At 27.7% G+C, this 18,650-nt stretch overlaps 7 protein-coding genes across 7 annotated transcripts; 2 read left to right on the top strand and 5 right to left on the bottom strand.

Moving 5' to 3' along the window:
• Positions 1-1,255: 1,255 nt before the first annotated feature.
• On the bottom strand, positions 1,256-1,489 carry OCT59_028150 (uncharacterized protein; the record flags this gene model as incomplete). The annotated part of the gene is made up of 1 exon (XM_066147105.1): positions 1,256-1,489. The coding sequence occupies one exon, from the start codon at positions 1,487-1,489 to the stop codon at positions 1,256-1,258; it is 234 nt and encodes a 77-aa protein (XP_065993852.1).
• Positions 1,490-2,444: 955 nt separating this feature from the next.
• OCT59_028149 (uncharacterized protein) lies at positions 2,445-2,903 on the bottom strand (the record flags this gene model as incomplete). Its single annotated transcript, XM_025312937.2, has 1 exon — positions 2,445-2,903. The coding sequence occupies one exon, from the start codon at positions 2,901-2,903 to the stop codon at positions 2,445-2,447; it is 459 nt and encodes a 152-aa protein (XP_025187931.1).
• Positions 2,904-9,124: 6,221 nt separating this feature from the next.
• Positions 9,125-9,802, bottom strand: OCT59_028148 (uncharacterized protein; the record flags this gene model as incomplete). The annotated part of the gene is made up of 1 exon (XM_066147104.1): positions 9,125-9,802. One exon carries the CDS (start codon positions 9,800-9,802, stop codon positions 9,125-9,127), a length of 678 nt encoding a protein of 225 aa, XP_065993851.1.
• Positions 9,803-11,221: 1,419 nt separating this feature from the next.
• OCT59_028147 (uncharacterized protein) lies at positions 11,222-11,670 on the bottom strand (the record flags this gene model as incomplete). Its single annotated transcript, XM_025312932.2, has 2 exons — positions 11,222-11,470; positions 11,563-11,670. 2 exons carry the CDS (start codon positions 11,668-11,670, stop codon positions 11,222-11,224), a joined length of 357 nt encoding a protein of 118 aa, XP_025187929.2.
• Positions 11,671-15,054: 3,384 nt separating this feature from the next.
• Positions 15,055-15,546, top strand: OCT59_028146 (uncharacterized protein; the record flags this gene model as incomplete). The annotated part of the gene is made up of 1 exon (XM_066147102.1): positions 15,055-15,546. The coding sequence occupies one exon, from the start codon at positions 15,055-15,057 to the stop codon at positions 15,544-15,546; it is 492 nt and encodes a 163-aa protein (XP_065993850.1).
• A 413-nt stretch (positions 15,547-15,959) lies between these two features.
• OCT59_028145 (uncharacterized protein) lies at positions 15,960-16,307 on the bottom strand (the record flags this gene model as incomplete). Its single annotated transcript, XM_025324087.1, has 1 exon — positions 15,960-16,307. The coding sequence occupies one exon, from the start codon at positions 16,305-16,307 to the stop codon at positions 15,960-15,962; it is 348 nt and encodes a 115-aa protein (XP_025187928.1).
• Positions 16,308-18,160: 1,853 nt separating this feature from the next.
• Positions 18,161-18,497, top strand: OCT59_028144 (uncharacterized protein; the record flags this gene model as incomplete). Its single annotated transcript, XM_025324086.1, has 2 exons — positions 18,161-18,375; positions 18,452-18,497. 2 exons carry the CDS (start codon positions 18,161-18,163, stop codon positions 18,495-18,497), a joined length of 261 nt encoding a protein of 86 aa, XP_025187927.1.
• Between the last annotated feature and the right edge of the window lie 153 nt (positions 18,498-18,650).

Genomic DNA, 18,650 nt, shown 5'->3' with positions numbered 1-18,650 from the left:
TTGGAATTGAACCATTCAATTCCTTCTAATTCCATTAATCCTTCCGATATTCATTATGTATTACTTTATACATACGTATTTTTTTTTTTATCGGAGGTTTCCAATAATTTTATTGAATTTTGAAGATTTGGAAGTCCAAATACACTTCCAACTTCCAGTACATCGCTGCTTCAGTTAGACCAAAAGAGACTTAAACTGCATAAGAACAAAAAAGGGAAAATCTTGTACGGAATGATTAGGTGGTATGGTCATAAACAAAAGAGATCCATGATTATCATCCACCAGCCAATATAAGATGATCAATTGACTATATCAAGATAGATTAATTTATGATGTTGTGTTAGGTTCCATAATAGATGGAGAAACCGTATTCGTTTTGTCACAGTTATCAAATAAAAAGAATTTAGATTTAAATTTTTAAACAAAAATAAGATCAATTTTTTGCGTTTGAATTACCAACAACAAGTTATTCGGCTATTTCTTATAATTTAGGCCATTTCAACTTGATTGTTTGTTTGATCCAGATTTTTGATAAATTATCGTATTTATCAGAATTAAAAAAAATAGATGTTAAGCAATCAAGTTGGAACGGCCTTATTCGTCAACTTTTTCAAATAAATTTGTTACTTATTAATGAAAAATTTTAAAAATATATTTCAAAAGAATAATAAAATTTCGTAATTATTTTGAAAAAAATATTAAGGAAAATTCTATTTTTTTAAAAAAAAACTTACCGTCATATATTCTTGACTATTATACAGAACTATTTATTGTATATGTATATAGTAACTTATTATAAAAACTCGAAAAAAAAAGAATCATAAGAATAATTTTGTGTTTGTAATTATAATATTTGCTTATTTTAACCAAAATAGGGATGAGCTTAATTAATTTATGAAAAAAAATCTTAAATATATAAATATTAAATGTTAATGAGTTTGCCATGTTTGTGATTTTGGAAAAACGAATAAATAATAATGATAATCTCTTTCTAATTGAAATCTATAATAAATCTACCGATCCTCCAGTTCGATGAAAAAAATCGTTATATCATAATAATAATTTATAAGTTTGATATAACGATTTTGTTCATAAATAAAGATAAAATCTTAAAGTTAAAAATCGCTTTTCATTATATGTATATTTGTTATATCGAGTCCTGACTGTATAATAAATATTATTAAAAACTAAAGAAATCGAAAAAATATATTTAACGTACGAGAATTAAAAAAAAAAAATAAAGAAGCGCCATTCTTTAAACATCTAATAACGGACGACTGAAATAAAAAGCTTCTTCGTGAATTGCGAAAGTATTGAAATTAGACTTTTCTAAATTTGAGAATTTAATCTCTTCAGCAGAGTCAAATTGATCTGATAAATCGGATTGATTGGGATCGTCACAGATTGCTATGACCCAATTTCCAAGACATTCGTAAAGTTGAGATACTGTTGGTCTATTTGATGGATTCGTATCTAAACATTGTAACATTAAACTGGAGAAAACAGGTGGAGTTCCATTTACGATGCTTGGTCTTAATCCTAAACAGATTTCCTGAATTAGTTGTTTATTATGAGGTCTATCATAATAAGGACGTACACCAGCTGATAACATCCACATGACCATACCAAAACTATAGATATCAGATTCTTTAGTTGGCGTATTTCCATCAAAGATCTCTGGAGCAACAAAAGGTATTACGCCATATATTTGTTGTGATGATATTTGTTTATCAACAAGCCCGTGTAATCCAGTGTCCGTAATTTTAGTGTCGATTGAGCCCGTTTCATTTTCAACTAATACATTTCCTCCATGTAAATGTCCATGGACGCGATCGTGTTTGTGAATAAAATTTAGACCCGTGGATATTGACCATAACATATCTACAATATCTCTCCAGCAAAGAATCCCCCTAGTTTCTTCAAGGTACGAGTATAAATTCCCATTTTTATAATATCTCATAACGAACATGTAGCATGATGTTGGGTCTTTAGTTATACCAAAACAATCTGCAAGTGCTCCACTTTGCAAGCACTTATTATATCTATATAACTTGATTAGATTAATTTTAAGAAAGAAAAAAAGAAAAAAAATTAATATCAATACCTTTCAGTTATAATATGTAGTCATTCTAATGCGAATTGGAATTTTAAATTTAATAATTTATTATTCAAGTTGTTCATGTGTCATTTTAAAATCAAATGGCAAACTATAGTCATTTAATGTGATCGTGTAATCCTGGTCAAATTATTAATGATCCATTTGCGTTAATTTAAAAACTTGGCCAGAGCGATGAAAAATTTTATAAAATAATTCTCATAGAAAAATTATAATATTAACCGGAGACATTAATAAAACTGATAACATGTCTGTGTTTTCGGAAATTTTGTAACATTTATCAAAACGTATTATTGTATAATTTTAAATTATGATTTTTTATTTTTTTTTACTTATACACGAATTGCCTGATCGATTTAATATATCTATGTTTACTTGCCTGATTTACAAATTCTCGATCTATGTTCTGAGAATTATCTAATCGTTTTAGAATCACCTTAATTGGACCAGTACGAGACCATATTTCGGTTTCTTCATCAAGATTCCATCTTGGGCCTTCCATCCATACTGCTGAATAAATCGAACTGAAAGCGCCTCGTTTATTAATATTTTCGATCAAGTCGAATTGATCAAAATCAATCCACTCAAGATAATCCATATTCTCTTTAGCGCTTAACTGAGTATATTTAATAAGTTCGTCTATTTTAGAATTTCCACTAGTCCAATTACGAAAATTATCTTTGAAAAATGCAATATCGCAATTCTCACACCACGCTATCGCTGTTCGTTGCCGTTCACAATCAAAACACTTACCAAAATTTTTTCTGGATCCAGCGTGTTGAGACATCTTGAAGCGTTTCCCTTTAAAAATTTTATCCGTTATTTCTGTAAAAACTCCGTAAAACTTAGCTTTTCACGGATCTATTCACGGAAAATGTAAATAAGATGGAATATAAAAGCGGATTGACTTTTTTACAGGGGCCGCAATTCTTAAAATGAAAAACTCGCCCAATTTATAAGTTTTTTTTATTTATATCTAATATTTTTAGATACGGAGATATCGGTTAATACCCGATCGAAATGGCTTGTCCCGGTATTACAATGTTCCGTGTCGATCCTTTTTTAAATTTCTTGGCATCTGCTCATTTATATGTTTTAATAATAAAAACTCGGTATTATACTATATATCCTTTGCCTTGTAAAAAAAGTCGATCCGTTTTTTATATTCCGTCTTTTTTCCGTAAAAGGCTCATATTTCCGGAATTAATAGCCTTATACCCCCGGAATTTGTCGAATTATTTACATTTTGCGTGAATGGATCCGTGAAAGGCTCATTTTTACGGAGTTTTTACAGGAATAACGGATAAAATTTTTTATAGGGTTGTAGTATAAATCACGCCTTTTTTATAAAAAAAAAATACAATAAATCATAATAAAACCACATGGAAGAAATAGCAATCACAATGAAGTTTCCGTAATAAAAATTACTCTACAATTAACCTATTTGTAAGTGATAAAGTAAGTACAGTCAAATTATGATGTAACGATATGTTGGGAATATGAAAATCATTGAAAAAATACGAATTATACCGATATGTTCTCTCATATAGTAGTGAAAACAAAATTTTATCGTTATGTCGAGTTTTTAATTAGTCCTAGTAAGTGTAACGAAGAATTATATATTATTACCGCTGTAAAGCAAAACTCCGTGAATATGATACATTTACGGAAATAATATGTAATAAATCTTTTTATTGAAAGGTGATGCAAAAGTTACGTTATTGATGCATTGTTAAATAAAATATCAACTCATGCAGTCATATGCGATATCTGTTTGTCCTGCATATTTTACAAAAGTTACGCTATTGATACATTTCTAAATAAATGGACTTCACGAATCAGAAACGGCACTTCAACGGTTCCCGTTTTCTAGTATATATCGGTATATCGAGGTTTGAAAAAACTTATTACATATTTCTTTAAAAAAATTGACATATTAGAGTAAATTTTATTATATAAAATAATAAAAAAATTTTGTTTTGTTATTGTCTAGTAATTATTTTTTTATTTGCGTTAATATAAACTATATGTTTTAAAAAAATCATGATTAAAGATCACAGGATTCAATTCTTTTTTTATTTTATTTATGCTGGTATGTTTAATTTTTATTCGTCGTTCGATTCTATATTGAAAAAATTACACATTGTCGATAATTTTGTTTTGATGTCAATGTGCACCATGCAGCCAAGCGTGCATTAAACCAATTTTATAACATCTTATGACAAATGATTAGTAAGGCACTGACGAGTATTTTGTAGAGGTAAATTAGTAAAATACCCAAAGTACTATTGTGTATTGATTGCTCTATTACGTATTATTCTCAAGATTCTTTTAAGATTATATTTGAATTTTTTTTTATTTTTTATAATTGTGTATTTTAAAAGCCGATTCAATTTTTTAAAAAATATAAAAAGAAAGTAATGTACTGTTTATAACTATTAGGCTAAAGTCAAATCCGGTAGATTTTTACTCATAAAATGTTTATCTCCCCACATTAATAATTCATTTAATAAAAATAGTAAACAGAATGTTTGATATCATAGTTTCTATATATTGTATTTAAGCAATATTGTTTTGATTCAATATACTGTATGTTCTATATACAGTATATCTTTTTGCGTGGGTATTTGTTTTCTATTTGTACCTTTGAAAAATTAATAATCTACAGAATTAATTCTGAAGACCAATTAGAAATTTGAAACTAATTGTTTACGTCAGGTACCCTATGATTATTGATCCATTGGTAACACAACAACATGCAAATGAATAACCTTTAAGGTCTTCATTTTAATAAGCAATATATTTGGAAATTTCCTTAATCATTTTTTTTTAAATTAATTTTACGTCTGATTACTTAGTCATTTACTCATTTGATTTAGATATAAGTTACCTATCATGTGCAGTATAGCATAAATATTATTAAAAATTCAAACCTTTTAATATATACCCTATAAAAAAAACATTTATTCCGTATTTTTTTTCTTTATTCCGTGCTAATTCCGTAAATGTCGGAGTTTTTACAGATATTACGGATAAAATTTTTTACAGAGTTAGTAATATATCACTCATTTTTTCAATATCAAACATGGATAAATATAAAATGTATTAATATAATAATATTTATATATTATCGGTTTGACAGGGCAATTTTTATAATAAAATTATTGGATAGCAACGGGAGTTTATCATTATGGTAATACATAGTAATATGAGATAACGGACCTGAATAACAATTATGTAAAATCTGCATGAACTTATGAGGATAATAAATAGTTATCGTTCAGCCCACATAGACCGATATTTTTATTAGGCATAGCAATAAGACATGATTGATATAATAATAAAGCGGAGTAAAAAGATATGGTGTAAATGAATATTTTGTGGGAAAAGTTTAAATAAAGCTTATGAAGTGGATTAAAAATAGCATAAAAATGAAATTTATAGAAAGTTTAAATAAAACTTATTTATGATCATGTTATTAATTAATGCATGATCAAAACGTCGGAACGATAACACACTTATTGGATGTGGGACTATATCGGTCAATGGATAAATAAGCTACCTTGGGTCAGATTACCTACCGATCATTTAATTTTATTAAAATTAACAACAGAAATATTTTAACGTATAACAATTATACTATCACCAAAAATTATACGTTAGTATATCGTACATGACTTATTATATTATATAAGTATTATTAAAACCAAGTGTTTAATACTAATGATTTCTTATCCGTTTATTGGGTTAACTTAAAATTCGGATATCCGTCTTAAATATTTTGTTTATGTTTATTTGTGTATTAGCTGGAATGCTGGATTCTCTTTATTTATTTGTTCTACATAACATAAAAAGGAAAAAGATTTTAATCAAGTGCAATATTGGGCAAAGCAATTAAGTATATATATACTTACTTGATAATATACTATATCGTAATAAGCTGGTTATTAGTAATAAGTCAAATTATTTACTCTAGATAAGAATGTTCTTGCTAAAAATGTAATTCAATTCGTTCAATATTAGCCATTTATATTATTATAGTTCCCAATTAGTTTATTTGTCTTCTAAAGTTAAGCAATTGCATCAGGATAATAAAAAAAAAGCTACAATACAACAATTTGTTGATTATTGTTTAGAATTTAGATACCGAGAAATAATTTATTTAAACTCGATCTTTTTTAAAAAATAAAAGTGCAAGGCACTTCAGTTTCAGAAAAAAAGCGTTAAAACATCAATTAAATAGCACTCACATCACTCTTACAATCAATACATAGAGCGGATTACGATCGAGTTAAGAAATGACTCTTTCATTAGAAACTTCTGTTTTATTGAAACGCTTTGGATCAAGAGAAACTTATGGTACATGCTTATGTAAGCGACAACGAACGGCGACGATATGGTGTGAAAAATGTGATATCGTGAACCTGAAAACATGCTTTCCAAATTGGGACTAGTGGAAATTCTAAAATAGATGAATTTATCAGATTTACTCAATTAAACGCTAAGGAAAGTATGGACTACCTCGAATGATCGAAGGTCCAAGGTGGAATTTGGATGAAGAAGTCGAAGTATGGGCTCGTACTGGTCCAATTAAGGTTATTCTAAAAAGTTTGGATAATTCTCATAATATAAGTCAAGAATTTATAGATCAAGTAAGTAAACATGTAGATTAATTCGTAGTCTCCAATTATGTGCAGAATTTTATATAAACTGGTCAACTGCACGATTTATGTACAACCGGAAATTAATAAAGTGTGAACACGAGTTGAAGTTAAACTCGCATATAAGGATTGGAGTCAAATCAGTCAATTCTATTTTGAATTTATCGTGATAATTTTTATGGACCAATATGTAAAAATGATTTAGATTTACATATACTGATATACTGTATGTTAAAAACTTTATATAACGGTAAAATTTTACTTTCCACTATAGGAGAGAAATGTAAATTTCGACATGACGATATTTTTCAATATTTTAAATTGTGGATCTATGTCACGTGACATCACGCTAGCCAATCTATTTGTAATTCTGGCCAGCACTATATTCTCGTGAATCCTATCGTGATTTGTTTTACTTAAGTGTTTGGGTGACTTCAGTATATTTGGAAAATGCCATTCAGGAAAAGGTCCGACAAGGTTTTGATGTATTAAACCGATATTTTTCGCAATATCGTTATATTGGAATTTGTCTATCGAAAAAATTTTTGATGTGGTTTTAGTACTGTAATGCCGTAGTATACCTAGTAAATTTATTAATTGTGGGGCGCAGTATTATATTTAATCTTAGTATATAAAATTTTAATTTATTTTTAGTTTTATTTTTAATTGGTCCGAAATGACGTTAAACTATTGGTTATTAATTTTGAGGATAATTTAATGTCCGAAGTGACGTTAAACTATGAATCAGGTGATTTAAGGACAATTGGAGATCTTTAGGTCAGGTGAATCAGAATATCAGATGATTAATTTGTAGATCATTACGTTGAAATTAAAAATCATTACAAATCATAATTAAGGTAGTAGAGAATGATCATTATGGATGAAAATAATTAAGGATTAAGAATTCATGGATCTTAAAATTTATAAAGATAATCTAATGAAAAGGTCAGATTTGCGAAGATAATCTTCATGGAAACTTTCGAGGTTAAAATCCATAAAATTAAATTAACAATTTGGTGAAACATAAACAAATATAAATAGGGACAATAATGTGACTTCTCCAAAAACGAGTTACACTTTTAGAGTAATAAATTTAGAAGCTATGAATTTTGATATAATTATTTGATTTATTATTTAACGTTATTAAACCAAGCATATTATTGTATTAATTTATATTTTTAATAAAGAGTTATTTTGTTAATATCTAAGGTGGCAACGTGATTTATCACGGGCTTAGGTGTTACAGTACTTAAGTGTTTGTTTAAGTCGATCCGTTCCAAGCTTTTACATAATAAGATCGAAAAATAAAATTTTGTGAAATTTACCGGAATTACAAATTAATCATTTATTGGAACACTTCAGAAATTAATTATATAAATAGATGTTCGGACTGTATGTTTGAAAGAAAATTTTCGTAGTTGGACTAGTGAAAATACTAAAATTGATGAATTCATAAGACATGCTCAATTAATGCTAACGAAATAAGAATTATCCTGAATGAATTGATTTTGATATTAGACATGAACAAAAATATCGATGAGAAAGTGCTGCCAGCACTAGTAATTTCATTAGTATGAAAGAATTATCAAAATCTAAATAAATTTAATTGTAATGTTGCGTTAGAAATTGATAGTAATAGATGAGATTGGCTTTTCTGTCCAGTACAGTTTCGTAATGTTATAACTAATACGAATAAAAAGAATTTAAAATAATTACATTTATAAAAATCTATCTTATTTTAGAATTTATTTCAGTAAGAATAATAATTTTTACTTGAAGATTCCAACGTCTAGTAGCTATTCCTTTCAGTCGATTTAACATAGTTGATATAATTAGTAGGACATTTTAACTTGTCCATATTTTCCGATAAGTTTGAAAGGTATTAAGGGGGTTTAAGTTAATAAATAAACTAAATATATAAGTTTATTGAAATTTAAAATTAAATAGGGATAAACAGCGATTAAATTAGGACAATCTTATTGTTAATTGAGATGATTTTCAAGATTTCATAATCATTCTATGTTAGATAAAAATTTTAAAAACTTACCATCATAGCTTCTTAACTTATTAGAACGATGTTTTTTTATAAAATCTCGAAAAAAAAACCGAAAAAAAAGAAAAAAGAAAATAAGAAAATAATAATTTGTGTTTGCGATATAATCATGTTAATTTAAACGAAATGAAAGCTTAATTAATTTGTGAATGAAATTTTAAAAAGTCTAAGAAATATTTCTAATATTAAGTTTGAGTTTGTGATGTTTGTGTTTACGATAAAGCGAATAAATAATGATAAAAAAGGATTTATAAATTAATTAGAATCGAAAATAAAAAAGTAAAAAATGCGATTTTAAGCATGATCTAATAATGGGCGACTACAATAAATAGCCATTTCATGACATTGTGCTATGTTAAAATCAAAATTTTTTAAATTTGAAAATTTGATTTCTTCGGCAGCATCAAATTGATTAGATAAATCGGATGGATCAGGACTATCACAAATTTCTGAGATCCAATTTCCAAAGCATTCATGAAGTTGAGATGCTGCTGGCCTGTTTAATGGATTAACATCTAAGCACTGAAACATTAATCTAGAATAAACAGCTGGAGTCCCATTGACAATACTTGGTCTTAAACCCGAACAGATTTCTTTAATAAGTTGTTTATCATGAGGTCTATCATAATAAGGACGTACACCAGCTGACAACATCCACATGATCATGCCAAAGCTATAAATATCGGAGGCTTTAGTTAGCAAATTTTTGTTAAAAATCTCCGGAGCAACGAAAGGTATTACGCCATAAATTTGTTGAAATGACATCAATTTATCAGCAGGCAAGTGCAATCCGGTATCTGTGATTTTAGTATCAATCGAGTTCACGTCACACTCGACTAGTATATTTCCTCCGTGTAAATTTCCATGAACAAGACCATGTCCATGAATAAAATTTAGACCTGCGGATATTGACCATAACATATCTACAATATCTCTCCAACAAAGAATTCCCATAGTTTCTTCAAGATACATGTATAAATTCCCGTTTTTGTAATACCTCATAACGAACATGTAACATGCCGTTGGATCTTTGGTTACACCAAAACATTCTGCAAGTGCTCCACTTTGCAAGCATTTATAATATCTGTACAACTATTAATTTTATTTTTTTTAAAAAAAGATAAGATGGTTAATAATAAATAATATATATAGTCATTTCATGTGAGTCAAAATATTGTTGGTCCGATTCTATCACCACCCAAAATTTAATTTAATAATTCGTGATTATTATCTCGTTAGTTTTACGATCAAATTTGTTTATAATTCTATTTTTTCTTTCATAATATGGCCATAAATCAGTGATATACCGTATAAGGGGGGGCATAGTACCTGGGGTATGGGTACAGGAATTTATATTGCGTAATTTATTTTACAATACAGTTCCTAGTATTATACCACGAGTATATTACAAATTTTAAAGGTTAAAAATCGAATATCCATGCAAAATAATATCCGGGTACTTTAAAAAACCAAAAAAAATTTCATGTGGCCGTAGTGTTCAGACCCGTAACCCGTTATTAACAGGCTATAACGGATATCCGTTTAAATTATCGGATACAACCGATTTAAACCCGATAAATGATATCGGATATCAGTTTTTAACGGATTATCGGGTTATCGGTTTAAACGGTTAGCTAAACGGGTTGGAGAACTTTTGATGCGTTTGATCTGATTAAACCATCATTAACCCGTTAACACCCGCTATCCAACCGTTAAAACCCTTTATCAAACCGTTTATCGACCTGCTGTTAACCAACCTGGGTTAACCCAATAAGAAACCGGGTCAAACTTTCCTTAGCAGGTGCCAACCCGGGTTTGTATTAGTACCTTAATGGGTCAACCCATTTACCCGTCAAGAATTCGGGTCTGAAACGGGTACTGTGCATAGGGGGTACTGTGGCCCGCAAAATACGGTAAATAGACGCAACTTAGAGTTGGGCGCCGAAACTCTTTGCCGAAATCCCAAATCAAATTTTAAAGTTGAATTTCGGTAATAATTTGAAATTTGGCATAAGTTTTTGATTTTCAGCAGCAGTTTGGGATTTTGGCAACTTTGGGATTTGGGATTTCAATTTGATTACTAACTATTGTCAAAATTTCAAACCATTGCTGAAATCTAGAATTTAGTTTGGGATTTCGGCAAAGAGTTTCGGCATTTGCATCCAACTCTAGACGCAACGCACATTAAATTGTAATTGCGCTTATTATTATTTTATTCTTACATATAGTGCGCATATAATTAAACAAACTTTTTCAAGGCGCGTATAAAAATTTTTTGATGTTGGTCCAACATTAAAAATTTTTCAGGATTGATTGTTGAGCATTTTGATCACATGTTTATTGGTTTGCGAAACCTGATCAGAACATGTACCTGATATGTTATTGAATAAATTAAATACTTGCCTGATTCACAAATTCTTGACTCATATTCTGAGAATTATTTAATCGTTTTAAAATAACCTTGATGGGGCCACTTCGAGTCCATATTTCTGCCTCTTCATCTAAATTCCACCTTGGACCTTCCATCCATACTGCGGAATAAATTGAGCTGAAGGCTCCTCGTTTATTTATATTCTCTATCAAGTCAAAATGGTCAAATTCAATCCATTCAAGACAGTCCATACAACTTTTAGCATTTAACTGAGTATATTTTATAAATTCATCAATTTTAGTATTTTCACTAGTCCAATTATGAAAATTTTCTTTCAAATTTATAACATCGCAATTCTTACACCATGCAACCGCAATTCGCTGCCTTTTACAATCTGAACACTCCCCGTAAGTCTTTCTGGATCCGGAATGTTGAGACATTTCTTGAATTTAAAAAATGAAACTCTCATTTTTCGGCTTTTCTCATGAATCAATATTTAACAGTTTTGATTTCGGCAATCAATATTTGCCGAAAGGCTAAATGTTTCGGAATAGTCACTTTCTATTAGTTCTCTATTAATAGATTTGCAGAAATTTATCCACATGAATCCGAATATGTACATGTGATGATCAGGTGGGTTAGGGTTGTGCATAATTGTCACATGGAATGATTTTCAGTCTATTTTTATTACGAAAACTATTTGAACATTTGACTGTTAACTCTCTATTATGTGATTGTGGCTATGCTCTTATAATATAACATAAACAATACGTTGAAAAAAATGCCAAATATATAAGAAATATATAAAACAACAATTTGTTATTCTATACTGTATCTAATATAAAATAATATAACATATTGGCCTATTATCAACCAAAAATAGAATTATTATTAATCTTTCTATCTAATAAAAATATTCAATAAAAGTATTTTATTCTTAAAAATTGATAAATTTGAACATAATATTAATTTAAAAAGTTTTTTGTATGAATTGTATTGGTAACCGGACACTTTCGCCGAAGCCCATTTCACCGAAGTGAAATTTCGCTGAAGTATCATTTCATCGAATAGCCATTTCGCTGTCGTGAATGGACATTTTGCCGAAGAACTCTTTGCTGAAGCGAATTCAACATTTCGCCAAGAATGGTATCTACATTTTTATAAAAATATTTAATGCGCGCGATGCATATAATTAAAAAATTTTTGAAGAACAAAATTCATTTAACTATATTTATTTAAAATACCTTCTTTCAAAATATCATCACTTTAATATCCAAGTAGCTTATCACTTCTGTACCTCCGATCAGTTCCATATATAGATTCTTTATTTATTTTTGTTTCAATTTCTTGAGACATTCTGTAACCATAATTACCCGAATTATTTATTAATTACGTAATCAAATGAAACTTGTTTTTTGGAAACTTTGGAAACTTCGAATACTTAAGGAAACTTCGAATACTTATGGAAACTATGGAAACTATGGAAACTTTGGAAACTTTGGAAACTTGCAATTATACTCGTTCTAATTTTACTTATTATTTTTATTTTATCATTATCGTTATTGAAGTTGAATTTCTAGACCATAATTTTCAATTGGAAACATTCGTTATTTATATAAAAGCTTTAATTAACAATTATACAAAATTAAATGTCTTAATATTTAAAAATTGGAAATGGAATAATATAACAATACCGTTTTTAGTTTATATAACAATTATAATCTCAAGAAAATCGAATTAATTAATAATAGGATATCTATTGACAAATTTTGGAGTATTTCTAATCTAGATATTATAAATTTTAAAAACTGTACTATTGAAAGTTGGGTTATGGCAAAGGTTACAAAAAATTTTTATGACAAGTTGATATGGAATCCTAAAGAAAAAAATTACTCCACCAAAAATTAATGACTGCTGTCATGTATAATCACATGATCCTTAGCCAATCATAATGAATGCCCGAGTCGGTTTTAAAGGACGCTTGTAGCCAGCGCTGAAGTGCCCAATCTCACCTTATTGATCTTATTGAGATCCTTTAAAGAGTACTTTTCGACGTTTCGTATATTTGTTGTATTTATTGTATTTATACAAATTTAAAAACGATTTTTAGAAGTCACGTGATTGAACACGACGTCAAACAAATTTACAGCATTAATATCATCAAAAATAAAAAATAATATATACTTTTTCCACTTGGTCAAGTTTATCTAATATCAACATAACATCATAATCCACAAAATCTAAAAACAATATTTCATGGGACCTGGAAAGTTTTCCTGTGAATTTTTACTCAATCTGCTTTTCTTTACAAATAAAAAAATATGAGACATGTTATTAAGATTTTAGTTTCACATGTATTCTTGAGATTCAAGAAGAGTAAAAAACGAATTATTTGCCATTAAAAGTAATGATCGTACGGATTTTCGATCAATTAATTTATTATATAATAAGCTCATTCTCATTTATTAATTTCTTTCATTGAATATGATACAATATTATTCCTATTAAAATATGCCTTGCGACAGGATTACTCGACGCGAAAGTCTAAAAATTCGAAATATTATTAATAATTCTCAAGGAGAATTGGTATCTTCAATACAAAACAATCGAAGAAAGTCGCGTAAAAGTAAAAAAAATTCGTTTTACTTAAAAAAATATAAAAGGAAGTTAAAATATTCACAGAAAAATAAGTAAGGAGTAGGATATGGTCGAGGGCTCTCGTTATGCGATTTGAGTTCACTAGCTTCATACTCTGAAACTTACAATTTTTTTTTTAGAGACAATTTGGAGGAAACGAAGGAAACGAAGTATGTACAGACTGAATTATCGAATAACGACCTTATTCATTATAACGATTACGGTATCAACACCGACCTTACTATCGCTCCTGTTTCCGAAATAAGGTCAATTTCAGTCTGGAACGGTGACAGCGACGACCGTTATGATTATTTTGATAGAATCTCTTATAATCGTAACGGTTCGATCCAAAATATACAACGAAATTTTAAGCAAAGTAGATAATAATTCCTTTGTACATTCATAGTTGTCTTTTAAATTTGGGACTTCAAATAAAAATAATATAAATTCTTACTCGTTTGGTTCGAACGCAAACGGAAAATTCTGTACTTTTCTTGAATTTTAAAATATTTTAAACTAAGTATATAGTTAATTACAAGTATAATATTATAAATATCGATTTTTCTTTTTATTTTTTTATTCCGTTTAATACAATTTTAACCAATCTTTTTATTGTAATAATTTTTAAATTTAACGTTAATAAAGTTATAATTAAGTATACTCGAAAAGCTATTTTTGATCTCGTTGAATGTATGAGACCTCTGATCAAATAATTTCAATTCATAAAGATCGAGAATTCATTTAAAATGGAAATTCTACTAGATATTTGTTACTATATTAATGCAAAATAGTTTTCTTTGTTTGAGCTTTCTAATTAGATTGAAATTCAGTATATTAAAATACTCTATGATCAGATCGTTTTAGCCCTGCGAAATTTAACGATGGAGAATATTCAACGAATTATGTAAATATTTTTCAAATAACGAATAAAGATTAATTTAATAAATTAATTAATTATTAATCTTCCATTTAACGCGTGCTGATAACGAAATTCTAAAAAGGGAATTAACTTCGGCTCAATTTATAAAGTTTGTAATTTCTTTCTCTATTTAATATTATTTTCATAATAATAAAATAATTTTTTACTGTAGCCAACAATACTTAAATATGCTTTATAACGAAAAATACACGTAAGTAGTAATAAATAGAGTAATATTAAATTTTGAATCAATATTAACTATTTCAGTTCAGTTCTCATATAAAATCAGAAAAAAATATGATACTATATGCATCATTGACAGCAAAAGAAAACCAAATCTCATCTCTTAAGAAAAATCTGGAGGAAATGACTTTTAAAGTTAATAAGGAATCACAAGAAAAAGATAATTGTATCTTTTTTCTAAGGAAGAGGCTAGAAGAAATGACTAATAAAGCTAATGAAGAAACGCGAAATAATTTCAACCTATCTACGTTATTAAAGGAAAATGAAAAAAACTTGAAATTCTTGAAAAGAAAGATAACAAAGTCGATTACAGCACTCTTCTTAACAATATGGAAAATATTATTTATATTCAGAAAATTCTTAATAATCTCGATGATTGTTCAGACGAATATATATGAGAGTCATGAGAATTGCATTAATTATCTTAAGGCTGAGTATGAAAAATTAACGTGTATTATCAATATTGAGATTGAAAAAAAACTTGATATTCTTGAAGAAAGAGTTGATTATCTTGAAAAAGTTAATTTTACTAATTTTAGACAGTAAAATAAAGCGCTTTATAAAAATTATTCTTTAACTAGAATTAAAGATTATTATCATACTAGAAAACCAACTAAAGCTTTATTAAATAAAAAACAAATCTTCCCAGGGGAAATAACCTTGTGAAATACCAAATAACCTTATAGGATGGTTCAAGCGTAACATGTTAGACACGATATGATTATTATACAAACATATTTTAATGTTTTCTTTTAATAGATCAAAACATTATCATTACATTTACGTCAATAACTTCATAAAATATCAATTATGACCCGGAAAAACTTTTAAATATTTCTTAATCAACTAGTATTAACTAATACGAAGTTCTTTTTTGCATAAAAAAATTAAATATATCAAAAAATGAAACTTTTCTAATTTCTGTAAGCTTATCAAGAGCTGCACCCGCCATGTAATAATTAATTTTTGAAATTACATTGAAATTTTAGAACAAATAAAACTATAAAGAATAAAATTATAACAAAATTTAATCCAAAGACAAAACATAAAGAATTGATAAATCTGTCTTGTCTATTAATTATTTGAAATTGTAAATCAATGAGTTTTTCTAAAGCATGAATTGTAGTTTGATAATAATAAGTACGCATTCTTTCTAACCGAGTATTCTCTTTATGTTTATTGAAATTTTGCTTATCATTTTGCCGAGATTGCTCAGTATAAAAATCTTGCTCAATGCTAGTCAAAGGAACTTGAGCGTTAGGATAATTTCGATTTCGAGAGTAAAAATGTTCAATTTCTTGAGACATATTTCTTTAATTTTATAATTTATTAGAGTGATGAGAATGAACTATGGACTTTTTATACCTGCATTATTTATAAGGAAAGTTAAAATACTTTGTTTAGTAATGCTAATAAATAATAAATTTTCTATTAACAAAGAACTTGTTCTTTAACAGGAATCGATTGAAGGAAATTTAAATAGTACATCGATAAATCATAAATTATAAATATGACGGCTAAAAATTTGATAAAATAAATGCTAATCTTTATTAAAATGAATGCTTCAATCAAAAACTCAACTAAAGCTTTATTAAATAAACTACATATCTTCCCTGAGGAAATGACCTTATGCATGGGATGGTTCAAGCGTAACAAGTTGGACACGATACGATTATTATTATAACATATATTACACTTTTTTTTTAATAGATCAGAACATTATCATGATCTTTTACGTCAATACCTTCATAATAATATCAATTATGACCCGGAAGAACTTTTTCAATTATTTTTAACAATCGGTTCATTGACGTTAAAAATTTATATTTTACATTATGGGACGGTTCAGAAGTAATACACTACAAAAAAATGGATGAAACTCGTGATATTTTTTATCACCGTTTTTATGTAGTCAAAAATGAGATTTTATCTTTATGGAACAATAACAATTTCGAAAAAGAAAATAGTACATATTTTATTCAACCAATATCAGAAGATAGATGCCTAAGTAGTATCGTGGTTGGTGGCGAAAACGTATTTGAAGATGATCACGTTTAAAAAGCCAATTATATGATAGAAAATTTGATTGGAGTAGTGGATTTTAATAATTTCGTTTGTCAGTTTGAAATATAATATTTATCTCACAAAATCGACCAATTTTTAAAATGAATCAAAACTCAAAATCGGCTGTACTAGTAAATAGTATTGAACAGCTAATTGTCCTTTCGAAAATTTCAAATGTTATTTCTTTTATAACTCTCTGATATTTTAATAACGATACTCTTCAAAACTGAATTTGGAAACTTTGGAAACTTTGGTGGTTGTGTAACATTATAGATTTTTCCAATATTTTTTCTTTTCTTTTTATTTCTCTATTCCTTATTGTAATAATTTTGAATTTAATAAAGTTATAGTTTCAAAAGTTTATTTTGATCTCGTTGTTTTTATTTAATTTATAAGAATTACCTAATTTTTAAAAACAAACTTTATGAACTAATCAAAGAATATGCGTAGTATGGTTTTTACGCGCAAAAGAATCATAATATGAGATCGGGAAATTGGAAATTATAGAAACTATGGAAACTTTGGGAACTTTGGGAACTCATGCGATTATACTCGTTCTAAAACTTTGTTTTGATTGGTATAGTATCACGTGACTTCCAAAAATTGTTTTTTCCAAATAAAACTAAGAAACTATGCATAAATGCTGTTGTTCTTATCAAGTTGCCCGAAAAAACGTGTAAACTTACTTTAGTGGGAATCTGAGTTTCTCTCTTTCTTTTTTTTCGTAAATCAATTGAAATATTGATTTTGTATAAATACAACCAATATACGAAAATTACTCTCAATCTAAATTCATAAAGGACTGATCAATAAGGTGAGATTGGGCTTAACGGCACACTCATGCCCACCACTTGCTATTATTTCTCTTGTTTATTTTATTTTATTTTGTTTTCGTATTCAGGAGTAATAGTAATTCGTTCTTTTTGTACTATCCCATTTTTTTTTCCTATTTTTTTTCCTTACAATTACCTTGCGCGCACAATATTCGTTATTCTCTATCTTTCAGATGACCCGATACAATAAACGCGAGAAAAGTTACACAAAATCAAAAGAAAAAAGAAGAACCTTAAGTTTCAAAAAGAAATTTTGGTCAGGAATGTTTGATATTGCTCAGCATAAAAATATTGGATTAGTATTGGAAATTGCAAGAAATAAAAGAACGATAAAAGAACTAAATATGAAATTTAAAAATGTTACTAATAATTACCAAAAAAATATGGAAATAGTAAATGAATGGAAAGAATTATTTTATACCCAAATAGAAGTTGCTGAAGAATGGAAAAAAAAATATTATGTAGAATTTATTAAAAAGTAAGTGGTCGAAATTAAATTTTTCGAATGATAAAATAAATTTAAATTTCATATTGATAGAATGTATTTTTTTAAGTAATTGTCAATTAGATAACGATAATGATCAATTTGACGTAAAATGATAATTTTATTGGAAGCTTGAACTAATTACGATGATAAGTATATTATGTATTTTTATCGTTGTTTGTTTGTCTTGCTTGTTAAAGCGGGAGATTTTTATAAATAACGATAATAATACTTGATATAGCGAATAAATTTGACTTGATAAAGCTATA

This window comes from Rhizophagus irregularis, chromosome 8 (assembly GCF_026210795.1).
Source record: "Rhizophagus irregularis chromosome 8, complete sequence".
Classification (NCBI taxonomy): Eukaryota; Fungi; Glomeromycota; class Glomeromycetes; order Glomerales; family Glomeraceae; genus Rhizophagus; species Rhizophagus irregularis.
The sequence above is the reverse complement of the archived record's forward strand: the minus strand, read 5'-3'. Positions and strand labels throughout refer to the sequence as shown.